General features: G+C 41.7%; 2 protein-coding genes across 4 annotated transcripts in view; one reads left to right on the top strand and one right to left on the bottom strand.

Annotated features, from left to right (window-relative positions):
* Positions 1–437: 437 nt before the first annotated feature.
* On the bottom strand, positions 438–6,938 carry tmem218 (transmembrane protein 218). Of its 2 annotated transcripts, none has more exons than XM_027273259.1 (3): positions 6,505–6,938; positions 4,386–4,483; positions 438–1,104 (listed from the first exon to the last, which is right to left on the bottom strand). In XM_027273259.1, exons 1-3 carry the CDS (start codon positions 6,612–6,614, stop codon positions 929–931), a joined length of 384 nt encoding a protein of 127 aa, XP_027129060.1. In that variant the 5' UTR covers positions 6,615–6,938; the 3' UTR covers positions 438–928. The 2 variants fall into 2 exon arrangements, with proteins under 2 accessions (XP_027129060.1, XP_027129061.1); XM_027273260.1 differs by having other exon boundaries at positions 4,386–4,488; positions 6,505–6,930.
* Positions 6,939–8,704: 1,766 nt separating this feature from the next.
* Positions 8,705–15,601, top strand: part of LOC104930637 (pbx/knotted 1 homeobox 2) — a 76,767-nt gene continuing 69,870 nt past the window's right edge. The window contains exon 1 of one of the 2 annotated variants that reach the window (XM_027273641.1): positions 8,705–8,814. The gene's annotated coding sequence lies outside the window, so the exon portion shown is untranslated. Of the gene's footprint in view, positions 8,815–9,236; positions 9,262–15,601 lie in introns of those variants that run through there. The other variant, XM_027273643.1, reaches the window with a different exon arrangement.

Raw genomic sequence — 15,601 nt, 5'->3', positions numbered from 1 at the left:
TATTAACCACTGAAACATTTTTGTAAACATCCCAAACCGCTGCTGCTGACCTGGACAGGACATTTTCTTAAGAAGAATCAAATCACCTACTGTAAACTAGCAAATTGTAATTATTACATTTGTTTTCTATGGATTGAACAAACAGATAAAATATCTTCAACCACTCAAAGAGTTTCTTTACACTACATATCTCATTCACACACATTCATACACTGATGGTGCAGCAGTATCTTGCCCAAGGACACTTTAACATACAGACCGGAGGAGCCGGGGATCGAACCTGCACAGTAACTTCCTACTCGATGTACAGATATATAGATGTATCAATCTACTCATCGAACTTATCAAGAAATCATAATAATAATAATCATAGTCCATGTAAAACTGGATTATCAGCAGGTGTGGAGCAGAAACATCCAAACAAAGGGAACAAGAAGAAAAACTAAAAACTCACTGAGGGGATTTAATCTTATTCATCAGTTTGGTACAGAATATTCTGGAAAAGCAGTAAATAAATGGGCTGCAGGGACCATGTACAATATTAAACATATGTACTAAAGATTGTTCAGTCCAGTTGAATGAACATGTGAGATCAAGCAATAAAAAGAAGACAAATCAATGGAGCAACCTAAATATTTGATTTCTTTCTAAAAAGATGGAAGGAATGTTTCAGTGCTGGTCGAACTTTACACACGTCAAATAAGAAACGATTTATTCATCTCATTATTAAATGATACAAAATAGGAATAAACAACAAGGGCACTGTGGGATATCTCATTTGTACATAAACAGTCGACAAGCAGCAAACAGTCGGCCATGAAGAAAACACCGTCTCTCCTGCTGTTTGTGTTTGGGATGCATTCTGTAGTCTGTTTCCACATGAAGCGGTGAGTGTGTGTGTGAGTCTCATCAGCTTGTCTTGTGTACATCAGTGATGGGATCCCGGTGCCAGCTTTGACCCTGGCAGCTTCAGTGCATTCTTAAGGCCTTGGCATAGACCGGCTCCAGGAAATGAAAGGGGAGCAGTATGAAGAACACCACCAGAAAGACCGCGCTCACCACGGCCAACAAGACGTAGCGGCCGATGAACAAAGAGTCGACTATCTGTGAAGGGAGAACAGGAGAATGGGCTCAGGGTTAAGAGATATTAATAATAACACTGCAGCATTTTTAACTTAATATCGAATGCATGGCTGTTGATACGGTCAGTATTTCCTCTATTAGCCAGCAGATGTCAGGAGAGTGCTTTCACAAAGGCTTTGTGTTACATGAGGACCTAAATGGGCCTCCTGCATAGACAGAAGACACACAAACAGAAAAACAGTCAAGATGATAGTTTACTTTTTACTATTTTGAGTGAACTTAAATATTTATAACGAGTAGTGATGCACAGATTCAGTGTATTAGATCTGTATTTACAAGTCCTTGTTCTGGATTTGGATCGTCAGTATTCGTTGTTTGGATCATCAGATTTTTTAAAAAACTTATTACTTAATAATAATAACTCAATGAAAGTTCTCAAATAAGGTAAATTACATAAAATGCCAAACTCTAATCTAAACTGATACTGACCTGATTTGAAAGATCAGCCAGACATGATCGACACTGTTACACAACTGTAATTTCATTACCCCGGAGAATATCATTCAAATCTGCAAACACCTCATAATAAAGTCAGAGGTCTAGTGTGTGAGATTCAGGAGGATCTGTTGGTAAGTATTATTTTGTTAGTGTATAATAAAATGCAGATATGAATCATTATGCTTATGTTAACTTAGATTGAGCCTTTTATATCAACGGAGAGATCTGCTCCTCAGACACACTGACACCGCCTCTAAGTGCACAAGCTTTGTGGCCTATAAGCATTATCCTACATACTCAGACGGGGAGGGTGAGGCAAGGAGTATTCAGTCGGTTGCAATCTGTTGAAGTTCACTGCTAGATGCTATTAAAGTCTACACACTGGACCCATGTCTACACACTTACAGTGCACCCAGTGATGGAGGTGCTTTGAGAATTTGACTGATGATGCTTAACAAACAGATTTAACCTCTAAACTTTACGTATCACTGTATCTGCTGATGAAACTGTGCCACGGTTACCTTATTGGATTTCTATATGGAATAACCAGCAGATGATTTAAAGACTAAATGTTGATTCTTTATCTAGATGGTCACAAACAACACAACACGGCAGCTCGCCTGAGTGCTACACTGATGAACAGATCAGGGAAGAAGGCACAGAGACAAAAAAAAAAGGGGTTGGTGATTTAGATTAATGTCGGTGTTGCTTAAGTTGGGAGAGGTTTTGGAATTCGTAAAGCTGCAATTGATAGATCTAATCAACACTCAGCTCTGGACTCAGATGGAGATAATATTAAGAGCGTGAGTCAGCCATCAACACGCTAATACAAACCGAGAAAACGCCCTTAAGCCAGATAATACCAGAAGAGCGTCAGCCCCACTGCTGACTACAGAGAGGCTTCACAGGGACTGCTGTGGAATGAGACTAGGTGTGTGTGTGTGTGTGTGTGTGTGTGTGTGTGAGAGGTGGGGATGATGTATACCGTCTCTTAAGGATGCATTTAACACATCTCACTTTTTAATTTGCCAATTACACAGCAAGCAGGACCCCAAAGTGTGGGCTATGTTTTATTAATGTGCCATTGAGCGTGCGGGTGGGAGCAGGCAGGCGGGCGGGCGGGCGGTAGAGGTGGGGGTTTAATATAAACCAACCCCACCCCTTGTCTGGGACTGGCCTAATTGGCACTATGATATTTTATTTTTTGTTTAACAGCAAGAGGTTAGACATGTCTTAGACAGTCTTCATGCATACACGACATTATCTCACTGATTACAAGTAAGACTTGAACACACACGAACACAAAACATCTGTATTTTCTCTCTCACGTTCGCTTTTACCTTTTGTTTAATTCCATTTCTTTGTGTGAAAACTGTCTGTCATCGATTTCTTTCAGTTTAAAATATGACAGAGGCGAGTCACGGAGGAAGCTTCACACTCTCTGTTTTTCCAGATTCTCTCAGCTTAACTCTGGCAGGTGTGACACGACGCCTCTGGCTAGTCAGTTATCCCGACAGAACTGCTCGATTCTTAGAAACCAGATTTGAATTTTTTTCCTCTTCACGTGTCTTTTTCTTACATTTTATGTTTTACGTTTTATCACTGAGAGTCTGTGTTTTATTGTTCTAATAAAATGCCAGACAGGCTAAAGACATTTTTTCCAAAATTTAAAGAAATAACAGATAAATATTGAAAGCTATCCGATGGGTATGATGACTTTCTGCTTACATTATAAGGTGATTTTTATATGAGTCCTCTTTTAAAACACTGTAGTAACCATGGGTTGATTTTTATATGCAGAAATGGAGGAAGTCAGATTTTGCTGCCTCCCTCTGTTCCTGGTCTGGTATCTGCCTTTGCACAAAGGCTATAAAATGCGAGCTGGCCAGGACGGGGGCTCTGCTTTGCTATTTCTATGGGGTGGCAGCTTGCTTGGCAGATCTGGCCGGCTTATTGGCACGACCCGGAGGCAACATGGGGGAGTGTTTGTTCTGTGTTGCTGTTGGACTAAGATAAAGCAGAACAGGCCTTTTATGACAAGCGCACACACAGAAGTGCACACACAACGACACGTACCATTTACAGGTACACATTACAGTATGGATTCATATCAGATATAAGGTTTTATTATTGTTTACATCCACCTAACCTCAAACCTGAATCTAGACTACATCCTCCATCAGTGCAGATAAAGGAACGTTCTGCTCGTAGAAACATGATCTGAGCTTTCAATATTAAGACCAAACATACGTGACACATGTTTGTCCTGCTGTAGTGATTATTAAGCATGAAACCAGTGACTGACTTTTCATAATGCATCAACAGCACAGGCCCTAATGTGTGATTAGGTTGACTTTTAGTGCGAGAGATGACCACTGAGCTGTTTGTTTCGTCTCAGCACCCAAAAGATCTGCTGGAAACTGAAGCCACGGCCTCAAAAAAACATCCCAGCCGATGTACGTTAGGCGTGAGCCACGAGAACAGACGACAATAACACAAGTCTCTGTGTTTTAATGCAGTAAAAGCTCTGATATAAGACTGATTTGGAATATTTCTGGTCATGGATCAGGCAGCAGCATAGTAATAAATATATATACAGTATATAGGTCACTTTAGGTAGTGAACAGAATCACTCACAAATGTAATATAGTACAAGAGACCCCCTCATAGCCTCAGCAGGGTGTGATATATTAGCGGAAGTTAACTTAGCTGACAGTAGGCGTCATTAAACTGTGAGTGTGTAAAGGTGTGTGTGTGTGTGTGTGTGTGTGTGTGTGTGTGTGAGCTCAGTGCATGGAGCTCACCTCTATCTCTTTGAAGGGGGGAGTTGTCTCGGGGCTGCGAGGGAAAAACACCAGTGCCAGAGTGATGGTGAGAGCCAGGAGGAAGACAGGGATAACGCCTAACCTGGCAACACACACACACACACACACACACACACACACACACACACAGTTCAAACAAAGAGGATAACACAAAGGACTGCTGATTTAGACGCTGGGTTATCTGAGGATAATGTCATTATGAAGCAGCAATCAAAACAGCGGCGTTCGCGAGTTGTTAACTTTCTAATCAAGTCGACAGCGCCGTGTTTCAGCCCATTTAAACTTTACTGTAACCGCGGCTCACGCCACGTGCACAGTGTGTGCTGCCACAGAGCAATACAAGCAAACGTTTACTGACTTTAGTGTCGTCGTGGTCCATGGAAAGACACCGCACTAATGTGACGACAAAATATTAAGGTGGCAAAACATATCAGAGCTGCAACCTTCCTGTGTGAAATCCAGGAGAAGGTGTTCAACACAGTTCTTCAACACTGTGTTCAATAGTCAGATCTATGATTTTATTGAATTAAAGTGCTGCCTGATAAATCTACAACAGATTGTACCAAAGCCACATGTGAAGCTATTTACAAATTTAGCAGGAATCTGGCAATGACTCATCAATTTATGCAAATATCTTTTTTTTTCTCCAACAATGTCTTTATTAATTTTCAGACACATACACATACACATACATATAACTACTGAGGCTTCAAACTGTGCCCCAAAGCGCGTAGAACCGTCTTCATTTCACGAACAAGACATAACAACAAACCGGCAACACGAATAATAAATATAAATCAATAATCAATAATAAGTAAACAGAAATACAAATGGAGGAGAATAAATACAAAACCAACCATACACTGATCCTAGTGATGCATGATATGAAAAATTTCTACCGATACCGAAAACCGACATGTTCATTATTAGTCTTCAGGCTTCAGGGCGACTCAGCCTGCAAACAATTTCCCCAGTTTCATAAATTTATCGGATCTTTTATCGGTTAAAATTAGGGCTGCCACAAACGATTATTTTGATAGTCGACTAATCACCGATTATTTTTTCGATTAGTCGACTAATCGGATCATATGTAAATTGACTGTCCCGGAGAGGGGCGGGTTGCCGGGCGCTGTAAAGCTCGCGGAGCCGTGAGCCACCTTCGCCCCAGAGTCTTTCCATGCCGACCCAGAGGCCAGCCAACGCCGGGGAGAGGTCCCACGAGGGGATCCTGCCGCATCATGTGGCCATCCCTAACCCGCCGAGTTCAATCCAGAACTGCGCAGAATTTGCTTAAAAATCGCGGTAATTGGTTAAAATTGCAACACCGCCCTGAATTCACGGGGATTCACTAGAGTGGCGTTGAAGTTGCAAATCGCAACATCGTGAATTCCTGGAGGGTCTGTGTTATGGTATCATTTACGGTACAGTCAGGTCTGATGCCGATAGTTGTCGACGATTTTGTTCGTCGACATAATCGCGACTAATCGACTAATCGTGGCAGCCCTAGTTAAAATGAACCTATGGGGTCGATAAAAAATGACGTAATTTCTTCCCATATCGGCCGATATTTTATCGGTCCGATAAATATCGTGCATCCCTAACTGATCCTGTGCATTACAGAAACATTAGAAAGTGGTCAGTCTACTCCAGACAGTACTTACAGGTCATCCCCAGGTGTTTCCACCAAACCAGACCAGTCTTTATTCGAAAGAAAGTTTCCAAAGGGATCCCAGGTGTTATCAAAAATGGGTTGTTTACCTTTGATTGCATACATAAGGGAAAAGTCATTTACCTGTCCTCGGTCTATCCACCTGTTTCTGAGCTAATGCAAGGACTCTTTATGTAAATATCTTCTAACAGGATTTTTGTAAGTGGGAGGGGAGGGTGACAGGAAGTCCAGCACTCACCTGCACAGACACACCTGAGCTCAGCCTTTCTGTTTGAATTCACCTTAAAAGCATGATTTAGTATTAAAACTATAGGAGCACGAAATGTGTCTTTAGGTCGGAGTATTTGTTGCAGAACATGTTTTATTGTCTCTCTACCTGGGAGAAGAGGCTCCAGGTTGGAAAGGTACAGGTGTGTGTGTGTGTCTCACCTGGCTGACCCGGACGCTCTCAGCAGCATCGTCCCGAACACCAGAGCCGCGATCCAAACCATGGCGATGACAAACACGCCGGTACCGACCTGTAACACGGTGCTGGCCATGTCCGGTTAGTCAGAGAGACGGAGGAAACGTTACCGTGTGAACCGGGTACAAACACGTGACGTTAACGGCATTATCGAGCCGAGCCGTGCCGGGTTAAGCTCGGTTTAACGTCCACCGCTGTGAGGGTGAAGTCAGGCCGACAGCTGCGTCGTGTGGCCGCTTAAAAATCAGATTTCTCCCGTTAAAAACAAACCGGGCCGTCCGGTAACCCGACAGTTCCGGTTCTTTGTTTACGTGCTGGACAAAGCGTTTCCAAGCGTCGTCTGCTTCCTGGTGACAGCAAACTGGAATCTGATTGGATACCGTCCGACTCAAGGAGAGCCAATCATACGCGTCGATACTGAAAGGAAAGACAACAACAATGTATCCAGTCTGTTCTGCATTTAAATCAGCATGCGTTTATATATATGTAATGTATGAAATCACTGCTTGTGTGTTAAAATCTTTATCTAAGCTCCTCTTTGCAGCACTGATTAGATTAGATTTACTTTATTCATTCATTTTACTTGTTACAGCAGCAGAGCAAAGTGTAGCAAACACTACAGAATTAGAAAAAAGTAGAAATGCAAAAAAACAAATCAATAAACAGACAGAAATATCTGTAACCTACATTAACACGAGAAACAATCAACCTTCAAAACAGACAAGTACTGAGGATAAAAGTGGCATGATGTAAAAAAGAGTATTGTATTGTATTGTAAGAGTATTGTACAAATAATAAATATTATTGCAAGAGTAGTGACAATAATAAAAATAATATTACAAAAAGTAAGTGACCATGATATAAATAATAATATTAATGTAAGAGTAAAAGAGTTTTACCTGTAATACGTCGTTATATATAATATGAACAAGTGGATATGGATCAGATATGAAATCACTTCTTGTGTGTTAGTTTAAAATCTTTATCTAAGCTGCTCTTTGCAGCACTGCATGTGGAAGCCATCATCACCCAGAAATAATAAACACACTGACACACTGTGTGTGTGTGTGTGTGTGTGTGTGTGTGTGTGTGTGTGTTTTGCTACCCACCGTCCCCACCTGTCTGTGTTTGTGATGAATGTAATAGTTAATGCAGACCGACAGGGGGCTGGCCAGATCCGCGATTCAAAAAGGCAAGTGCGTTTGCTTGCGTGTGCACGTACACGTGTACGCGCTTACTGGAAAGAAGACGTGTTGCCTTTAAGTGACCCTCGTAAGATCCATGAATCCAGCATTTATTAATCATTTACATAGTCCAGGAGGTCTGGATGCTAAAACAAAAAACACTATAGCAACCAATAGTAAGAGTAAAAACAAAGAAAAACCTAAAACTATCTCACACCAGACTGTGCGAGGAGTTTGGTTTCCTAATTAAGTTCACCTGGAATCACCAAAATCAGGCTAATTAAAGGTACATGACTGTCAGAGTAATGATAAGAGCACAGGCATTATTTTCTTCTCATAGACACAGACTGGTAAACCTCATGGTCTTGTTTTAGTCACCGGTAAACCTGAACAATCCAGATCAGATGATGAAATAGATAATCAAATGTTGAAATGTAGTTATGTATTTCTTCCTGACTGCAGTTCAGTGTCTGAGCATAAAGAGATCAGGGAAAATAAACAATGATTCATCCGGGTTTTTTTTCTTTTTCTTGCAACATCGAATACAAACCCTGTTTTGTTTTTTGTTTTTTATCTGTCTTATATGTAACTGAAGGTTTTCTCTCCACCTGTGTCACATCCAGCCCTTCTCCTCTCAGGGATGCTGTTGCCTCACTCTCACAGACAAACTGGAAGCAAATGAAGGGACTGAATAAGTTGTCGTGTCGGTCTCCTGCTTGCATTTCTAGTGGATTTGTGGTTATTGAGGTGACGAGTCTTTTGTTTAGCTGAAATCATTCAAGCTTATCGAAAATGACCAAATCATGCAGGATGAATAAAACCTCCCTGTCAATGCTTTGAACCAGTATGATTAATTTCCTCCCCCCTAGATGTTTGCTGGGGGTTACCCTCCTTCCTCCTGAAGCCTCACATCCGATTGCCGTATTTCCCACGGACACTGGAAGGCATCAGCAGCCCGGTGCTGGGAAAATGGGGAGCTGGAGATGGAGATTGAGGTGGGAGGGGCCTGGCATGGCTGACGTCACCGGCTGTGTGGAGGAGTATAGGCTGTGCTGTCAGCCCAGTGTCAGTCTGATGAAGATTGGCATGCAGGTAAGCTGTCATTCATTTTCAATGTCAGTGCATGGGAGCAGGGCTTTACCACTTCAGCGTCCTTTTTTCCCCTTTACCCCCCCTTCATTACAAAAGGCAGGACATTATTCATACAGTCAGACAGCCAGCCAGCCAGGCCAGAGTGAGAGAGAGAGAGAGAGACACACAGAGAGAGAGAGAGAGAGGGAGAGAGGGAGGGAAAGAGAGAGAGAGAGGGAGGGTGAGAGAGAGAGAGAGGGAGAGAGAAAGGAAGGGAGGGGGGGAGTCGAGGGGGGGGAGAAAAAAGAGAGAGGGAAAGAGAGGAGATGCATTTTTGTGCTGGACTGAAAGACCAGTGGATTTTTTTTTTCGTTCTTTTTGCTTGATGCGGCGTTTGGATTTTCTTTCTTTCTTTCTTTCTTTCTTTTTTTTTTCCTCTAATTTTATTTTGAAAAAAAAAATCTCTCGGTAATGTTTGTGTGTAGGATGTGTTGCATTTCGCGGCGGATGCTTTTGTGCAAACGGTTGTAATTTACAGACTAATAATGATGAACAGTGGAGCGGATCGGACAGTATGAGCGCATAGCTGCAGGAAGCTGCTGCTTGTTTTATTATTATTAATAATATTATTATTATTTCTACGGCCTTTGTCAATTAGCACCGGAATGCCACATCGCATTCTGATTTATTTGTAAATTTACGGCGAATGTATGAGAACGTGAATCTACCATGAAAATATATTTGGTTGTGTTGTTTTCGCTGCTACTGCAATTTCCCCCAATGTTGAAGTTCCATGCTGTTTATTCGAGCAAAAAAAAAAAAAGAAAGGAAAAAAAGGCTTTTATTTTGACGGGCAAAGTTGATGCGTTTGCAAAGAATATACAGTAATACAGGATTTTCAGTATAAAATAACTTCAGTGTTTTACATTTGATCCAAGTTAATTCACATTTTTTTGGGGGGGCTATAATAAATCTTATTCTAGACAGGAGTGTGTGTGTGTGTGTGTGTGTGTGTGTGTGTGTGTGTGTGGCTGTTTTTGTTTGTTTGTGACAAAAAATAAACAAATAACCGCCGCACACTAATGTCAAACTAGTTTGAAATGTAGTTTTTTTTTCTCTTGATAATGCTGGATTTATTCTTTTCTTATGCTTACCTTGTCACAGGCGACGTTTTCAGTTTGTTTTTCAAAGTAAAACATTTCCCCCCCCTTTGTATTTATAACAGAAAAATGTAAAGCAAAATACAATTATTTACTGTATTTTTAAAAGGTCACACAGGGGAGTCTGGTTCTTTTTGAATTTCTTGGTGAATTCATCTTCAATTGAAGTGTTCCTGTTCCTCAAACTATCTGCATCTCAGTGAGGTCTGATGTTTACTCTCAGCCTTCCATGCCCTTGCAAAAACCTCTCTAGACTGAACACTGGCCCTCTTTGTGTGCCACTCACCGCTTTCTATTTCAGATGACCAGTTTATTCCACAATTGCACGAATGACTATTTCACTCATAGGAGACGTTTGACTGGCAGAAAAAAAAAAAACGCCGTCAGTGTGATTTAGACGTGGAGCCCCTCGTCTCTCTCAAGACAGCTTGTCTTGAACAACTGGGGCCCTGTTCGATTCCATTTTAATGATCTCGCCACTTACGAACACACGATTCTCGGGTTTGTTTACCGTGTGTGTTTTTCTGGTAGTTTTGTGAGTCAAACCCAGTCGACTCATCTGTTCAGTTGCTGTCAGCTTTGATCTCTGCTCCTCAGATATCACATAAATGTACCAGTACAGGCGCAGAATTGGCAAACGCATCTAAATTTGAAGAAGGGGGAAAAAAAATCACACATTGCTCAGGAAAAGGTTCAGGAAATATAACTCAGTGTTACAGTTTGTCATCTGTGAGTGTTAAAATTTTACAACTGTATTTTAGAGTTGAAGTAAAGACCCCCCCCCCCCTCGCAGTGAAGACTATAGTCAGAGCACTGAGAGTACATTAGCTTAATTAAATATGCCTGAACCATTTGTTTACTAATCATCTGCTTCCCTGAGAAATCACAATGGCGATTTAGACCACTTTAGCCCCCCTCCGTCAAACACAGTCGGCAGGTGCAGAGTGCTGAGCATAAAATCCCACGAGGAGCTAAACTTGCACCCCCTGTGAAAGTAAATGCTTTGAAAGACACTGTTGTCGTCGCCGTGAGTCGCTGTTGAAGGACCCAAAAGGGGGTCTCTTGCCTTTTTTATACAAATGATTGTGTAGATTGTTGTGTCTCACTTCAGTGTCTCAAAGTGGGTAATTCACCTGGGAATGAATTTGCAAAGTGCACACACACACGCACACTTAAACACACACTTCGAGTCGAAACGCATCACTACCAATCACCCTCACTGATGTTTGTTCTTTGTTGTCATGTACCCCACACGGCTCTACATATTGTCAGATAGAGATAATGCCAATTTAGTTTATCCCCAAACCCTGCTGAGATCTTAATTGATGATTTGTGTCATTGGACAAGCAGCCCGGGGGCATATCTTGTGCTGCAAAATACTCCGACACTATTTGCATATTTCCATTCCTACTATATGGGTAAATTACATGATGAGGTGTGATGCTGTGCGTTCCTGCAGCTTTTGGGGGGATAATCACTAATAAAGTGATTCAGTCACACTAAATGAAGGAAGTAAACAGAGCGAGGAGAGCATATGTTACAAACCAATTTAAGCATTTATGTATGGCCATAAAGCAATTGAGGAAATTAAACCACGAGCAAATGTCTTGTCGTTTCCTTCGCCTTTCCCTTTAATTCCACCCTGTGTGGTGCCCGAAGAATCCGATGCATCATTTCTGAGAAGATCTTTTTTTTTTTTTTACAGTCTTGTAAGACTAATAGGCCTTACATTGCAGGATTTCTTTTCCTTGGCAATCAGATTGTGGGATGTCTAATTTGTTTTTGAGGGCCTCACTTTAAAACAGAGAGGAGGATGTTCAGAATTATTCATAAGGCTTTAGTCTGCTGGGTATCCTCAGCGGAGTGCATCTAGGTCCTGTTCCGGGCCCGTGAGCAGTGTGATGTAAGCTAGTTTTCTCGTGTTCAATAGAGCAGCAATCCTTAAGACAATCGTGTTGTGTTGTGTTGCATGTTTTGGGCCTGTCTGGGCCCTCACAGGTCATAGCCCACTAAGCCCGCTTGATCCCTATTGCTCTCGAGAGATGGCAGAGGCCTGTTTATACCGTCAGACCGCTCATCTTAAGGACAGCCCTTGCATGCTTACCCTTGCTCATTCCACAGCCAGTGCTGCGTTGGCATGGCTCTAAGTAAGCCACCAGGGAGTGGGATCGGAGAGAGATGGATTGGCTTGATTTATGCTCCGAGAGAAGCAGCAGGCAAATTTAATGATCCTCCATACTGTCAACATCACGAAGCTTTGTTTCTGGAAGGACATAAAGATGTCACGGAAACACATCCAGCATAGGACTGTGGCATGGGTAATAAGTTTGGAAAGATAGTGATGGTGTCGTGTTGTTACAGGAGCTTTATTGCTGACGTGTTGATGTTGAAAATACAGTCCCTCGGTTTCAGATTGATTTAACCGATCCAACGAGAACTTGAATCCCTCACGCCTTTAAAAAGATGCAGTTTGGTAGAGAGAAAATAAAAAAATCAACACTATTTGGTTTTCATGAATTTATTTCACACAATTTTATTTATGAATTCTCAAATTCTCAACAAATGTAGCGATGCCACAGCTCTAGCTTTGGTGTCAAAGAGATCCCTCTGATGTATAGCAAATCTACGCGGCTGATGTCACTTTCAGTTCATTTTGCTTACTAGAGATCAGCACAAATTAACCAGCAACTAAACAGAAGATGATGCAAAATACAAGATCTGCAGCTGAGGCCTGCAGCTTCTCGGCGAAGCTGTCTGACGTGTGATATTGCCTCAGTTACCGACCAAAAGAGACCTCTCCTAGAAAACATTTTTCAATTCATTTAGATTAGCCGCAGCAGCTCCTGACAGCATAATGTACCAAGTTAGGGACCAAACTAACATTCGCTTTCTATCTTTGAATCCCTCGCCCTATACCTTACCAAACTGATTGGCAGCGTGTTACGTCGTTGGCTGGGAGCCATCCTTTGGACATAGCAGCTGCTGGTTCTTAATGTGGTACAGCATAGCGCCTCGTGCTACTCAAACGAAGAGTAGCATCACACAACGAGCTCGCCGTGCCTCAGACTGCTCGCTGGCGAAGATGTCTGAAGAATGTGTATGCATACTATCCTATAGGCCGACACGCATAGCCAGTCAGAAATGTTCTTGGTGGCTGTGACATCCCTAAATATTTCCAAAATACTTGTAGACATCACATCCTGCGTTGCTACACAGCGTATGAGCAGCACTTTGCTCTTCGTATGTCATCAAAGAATTCTCCTGCACAACAGAAAAATATCTACAAGAAAAATCCTCCCTGTGTGATTCGGCGATTGATTGGGCTGAGCACATTTGATTCACTTGGCCTCGGCAGACAGTCCTCAAACAAACTTCTTTCTAAATGCTCCTCTCCACACAATAATGCGCGATGTGTGCTTGAACAGTGAATGCCACAGCATGGAAGAAGTCATACAAAGGCTTTAGTCATTAGGTAATGATTTTAACATCAGCACTCTGATTGCATTCCTTTTTTTTTCAGACAGAGGAAATGAAAACCCAGCAGGGACACATTCCATAAACTAAGTCGAAGTCATAGCATAGAATGGAGGACAGCTTAGGGGGTTTTCTCCAGCAGGATGCACACGTAGATACAGTGCATTGTGTGTGAAATTTCAAAGATGAATAAGTAGGCTACTTCCACTGTCGAACGTCTTCTGTATACATCGTGTTTGATGTTGTGATTTCTGCAGTGAAAAACAATTAAAACGTGTTATTTTTAGACATCAGTGGTTATTATTCAAGGATCAAGCACAAAATCAAATTAGCAACAGCTTATTATATATTCTGCATTTAAAGACCTTTAACAAGACTCTGAACCTCATTGTGCCGTCGGTTCTTATCTCTGGTGGAATGTAGATAATCCTAATAAATGAGTGGGGCTTCACACAGAGAAATATGAGGCCTGCCAGTAAATCCTGAATTTATTATATTTGAGAGTCGTGGTAACAGCTGAGCTGGGTGAGGTTGAAAATATTTGATTTGAATTCAACAGCAGATCATAGTAGAGAAAATCCCTACCAAGCACTGTGCGGCTGAATATTTGTGCCTGCCTTGAAAATGAATAAATGCATCGGCCAAAATGGTGTCACTACTACTGAAGATCTCCCCCAGTGCACTGCTCTTTAACACTCAGTTAAGAGTGAAATGTCACTGTTGCTTTTCCACACCGATAACACCATGCATTAACGTGTGTGCAAACATAAAGTCTATAAAAGTGGCATTGGCTTTATCTCGCTAAATGCAAATGTTTGGTTGTGGCGTGCAGATTGATTTGCAGCAAAACTGCCATCGCACTATTATTATTTCTCACACGTCAGTTGTTCCATATTGCAGGTACAGTTCCAGCTGTTTTTCTTTTTCTTCAGCACTGCAGTGCTGCTGCCAGCAGGAAAGCTGTTGTTCTTTCTCTCTGAGTCGGGGTAACTTTTATTACAGAGTTGAAGACAAACAGACAGAAGTTTCACAGCTAAGCACACATCAACAGAAGCTATTTTCTGCAAACACTACGCTAACTTATATCACTGTTGTGCCGTGTTTGCATCTCTGATCACCTCCCGACGTTGTTTTTTTCCACTGGATACAGCCGTATTAATCCACAGACGAGCTGCAGCGAGAGGCAGGATGGGAGCATAAGGCAAGACAACTTTAAAAAGTACGCAATAGAGAGATGAAAAATTATCCTTTTTCAAATGGTGGCCTTTTGAAATCACCCTACTTTGATTATTGGCAGAGCGGCACCATTGAAGTCTGCCACACTTTGAATTGAAATGCAACTGTGCTGAAGTTGTGACCTCCAAAACGCTATTTACCGGAGCACGGTTCCATTTTTCAAAAAATCCTCTCCAAAGATAATATTCAAGTGTGTTGCTCTTTCTGCCACTCACGTCTCATCTGAATGTTTCAGCCTATTGCACTCCAGGACACACATTGATCTGAAGGACGATATTTTTCCACCCAGTCTATAGCTGCTCCTTTATTTTGACATTAGACTTTAACAAAAGCGCCTTTTCTCTTCAGATCCATTTGTATACCTTGCTGTTAATCTCCGAGTGGTCTTTGTAGATGCCTGATGAGACTCTTGTTAGTGTTCAGACTCTCGGGTGAAACAGCAGCTTATAAACAGACCTCAGTAAAAGCACTGTACAGTGGCAAGGACAGAATAATTTGCCCTAATGCATTTTAGTGATCGCTCTTATTAGCTGCAAATGACTTTTTTTTTTTTATGCAGTTCTGTCCCCCGCTATAAAAGTGCCATGATTTTATGACGGCACAAGCTTCAGTTGAAGTGCATTTCATTTTCCATGTGAAGGCTACATCTTTTATGGTGTTTCAGGCATGTCGCTCTTAAAATATTAAAGAAGGACTACACTGTTTTATTCCTGTATTATTATATTTCATTAATGCTTTTCGGCCTCCCAGATGACTTAGTGCTGCTGGATTCATACAAGTTCATATCAGTACCCAAAAGATCGAAATGCCTCTGACACTAATACAAAGTGCCCTGTTACCCTGTTTCTGCTTTTCTGCTAATGCTACACAGCACGTCAAATCTTTGGACACGTGAAAAGTAACTATACTGTCCTTATTCTCATTATCGATTCATCTGC

Source organism: Larimichthys crocea, chromosome XXII (assembly GCF_000972845.2).
Source record: "Larimichthys crocea isolate SSNF chromosome XXII, L_crocea_2.0, whole genome shotgun sequence".
Lineage (NCBI taxonomy): Eukaryota > Metazoa > Chordata > Actinopteri > Sciaenidae > Larimichthys > Larimichthys crocea.
The sequence above is the reverse complement of the archived record's forward strand: the minus strand, read 5'-3'. Positions and strand labels throughout refer to the sequence as shown.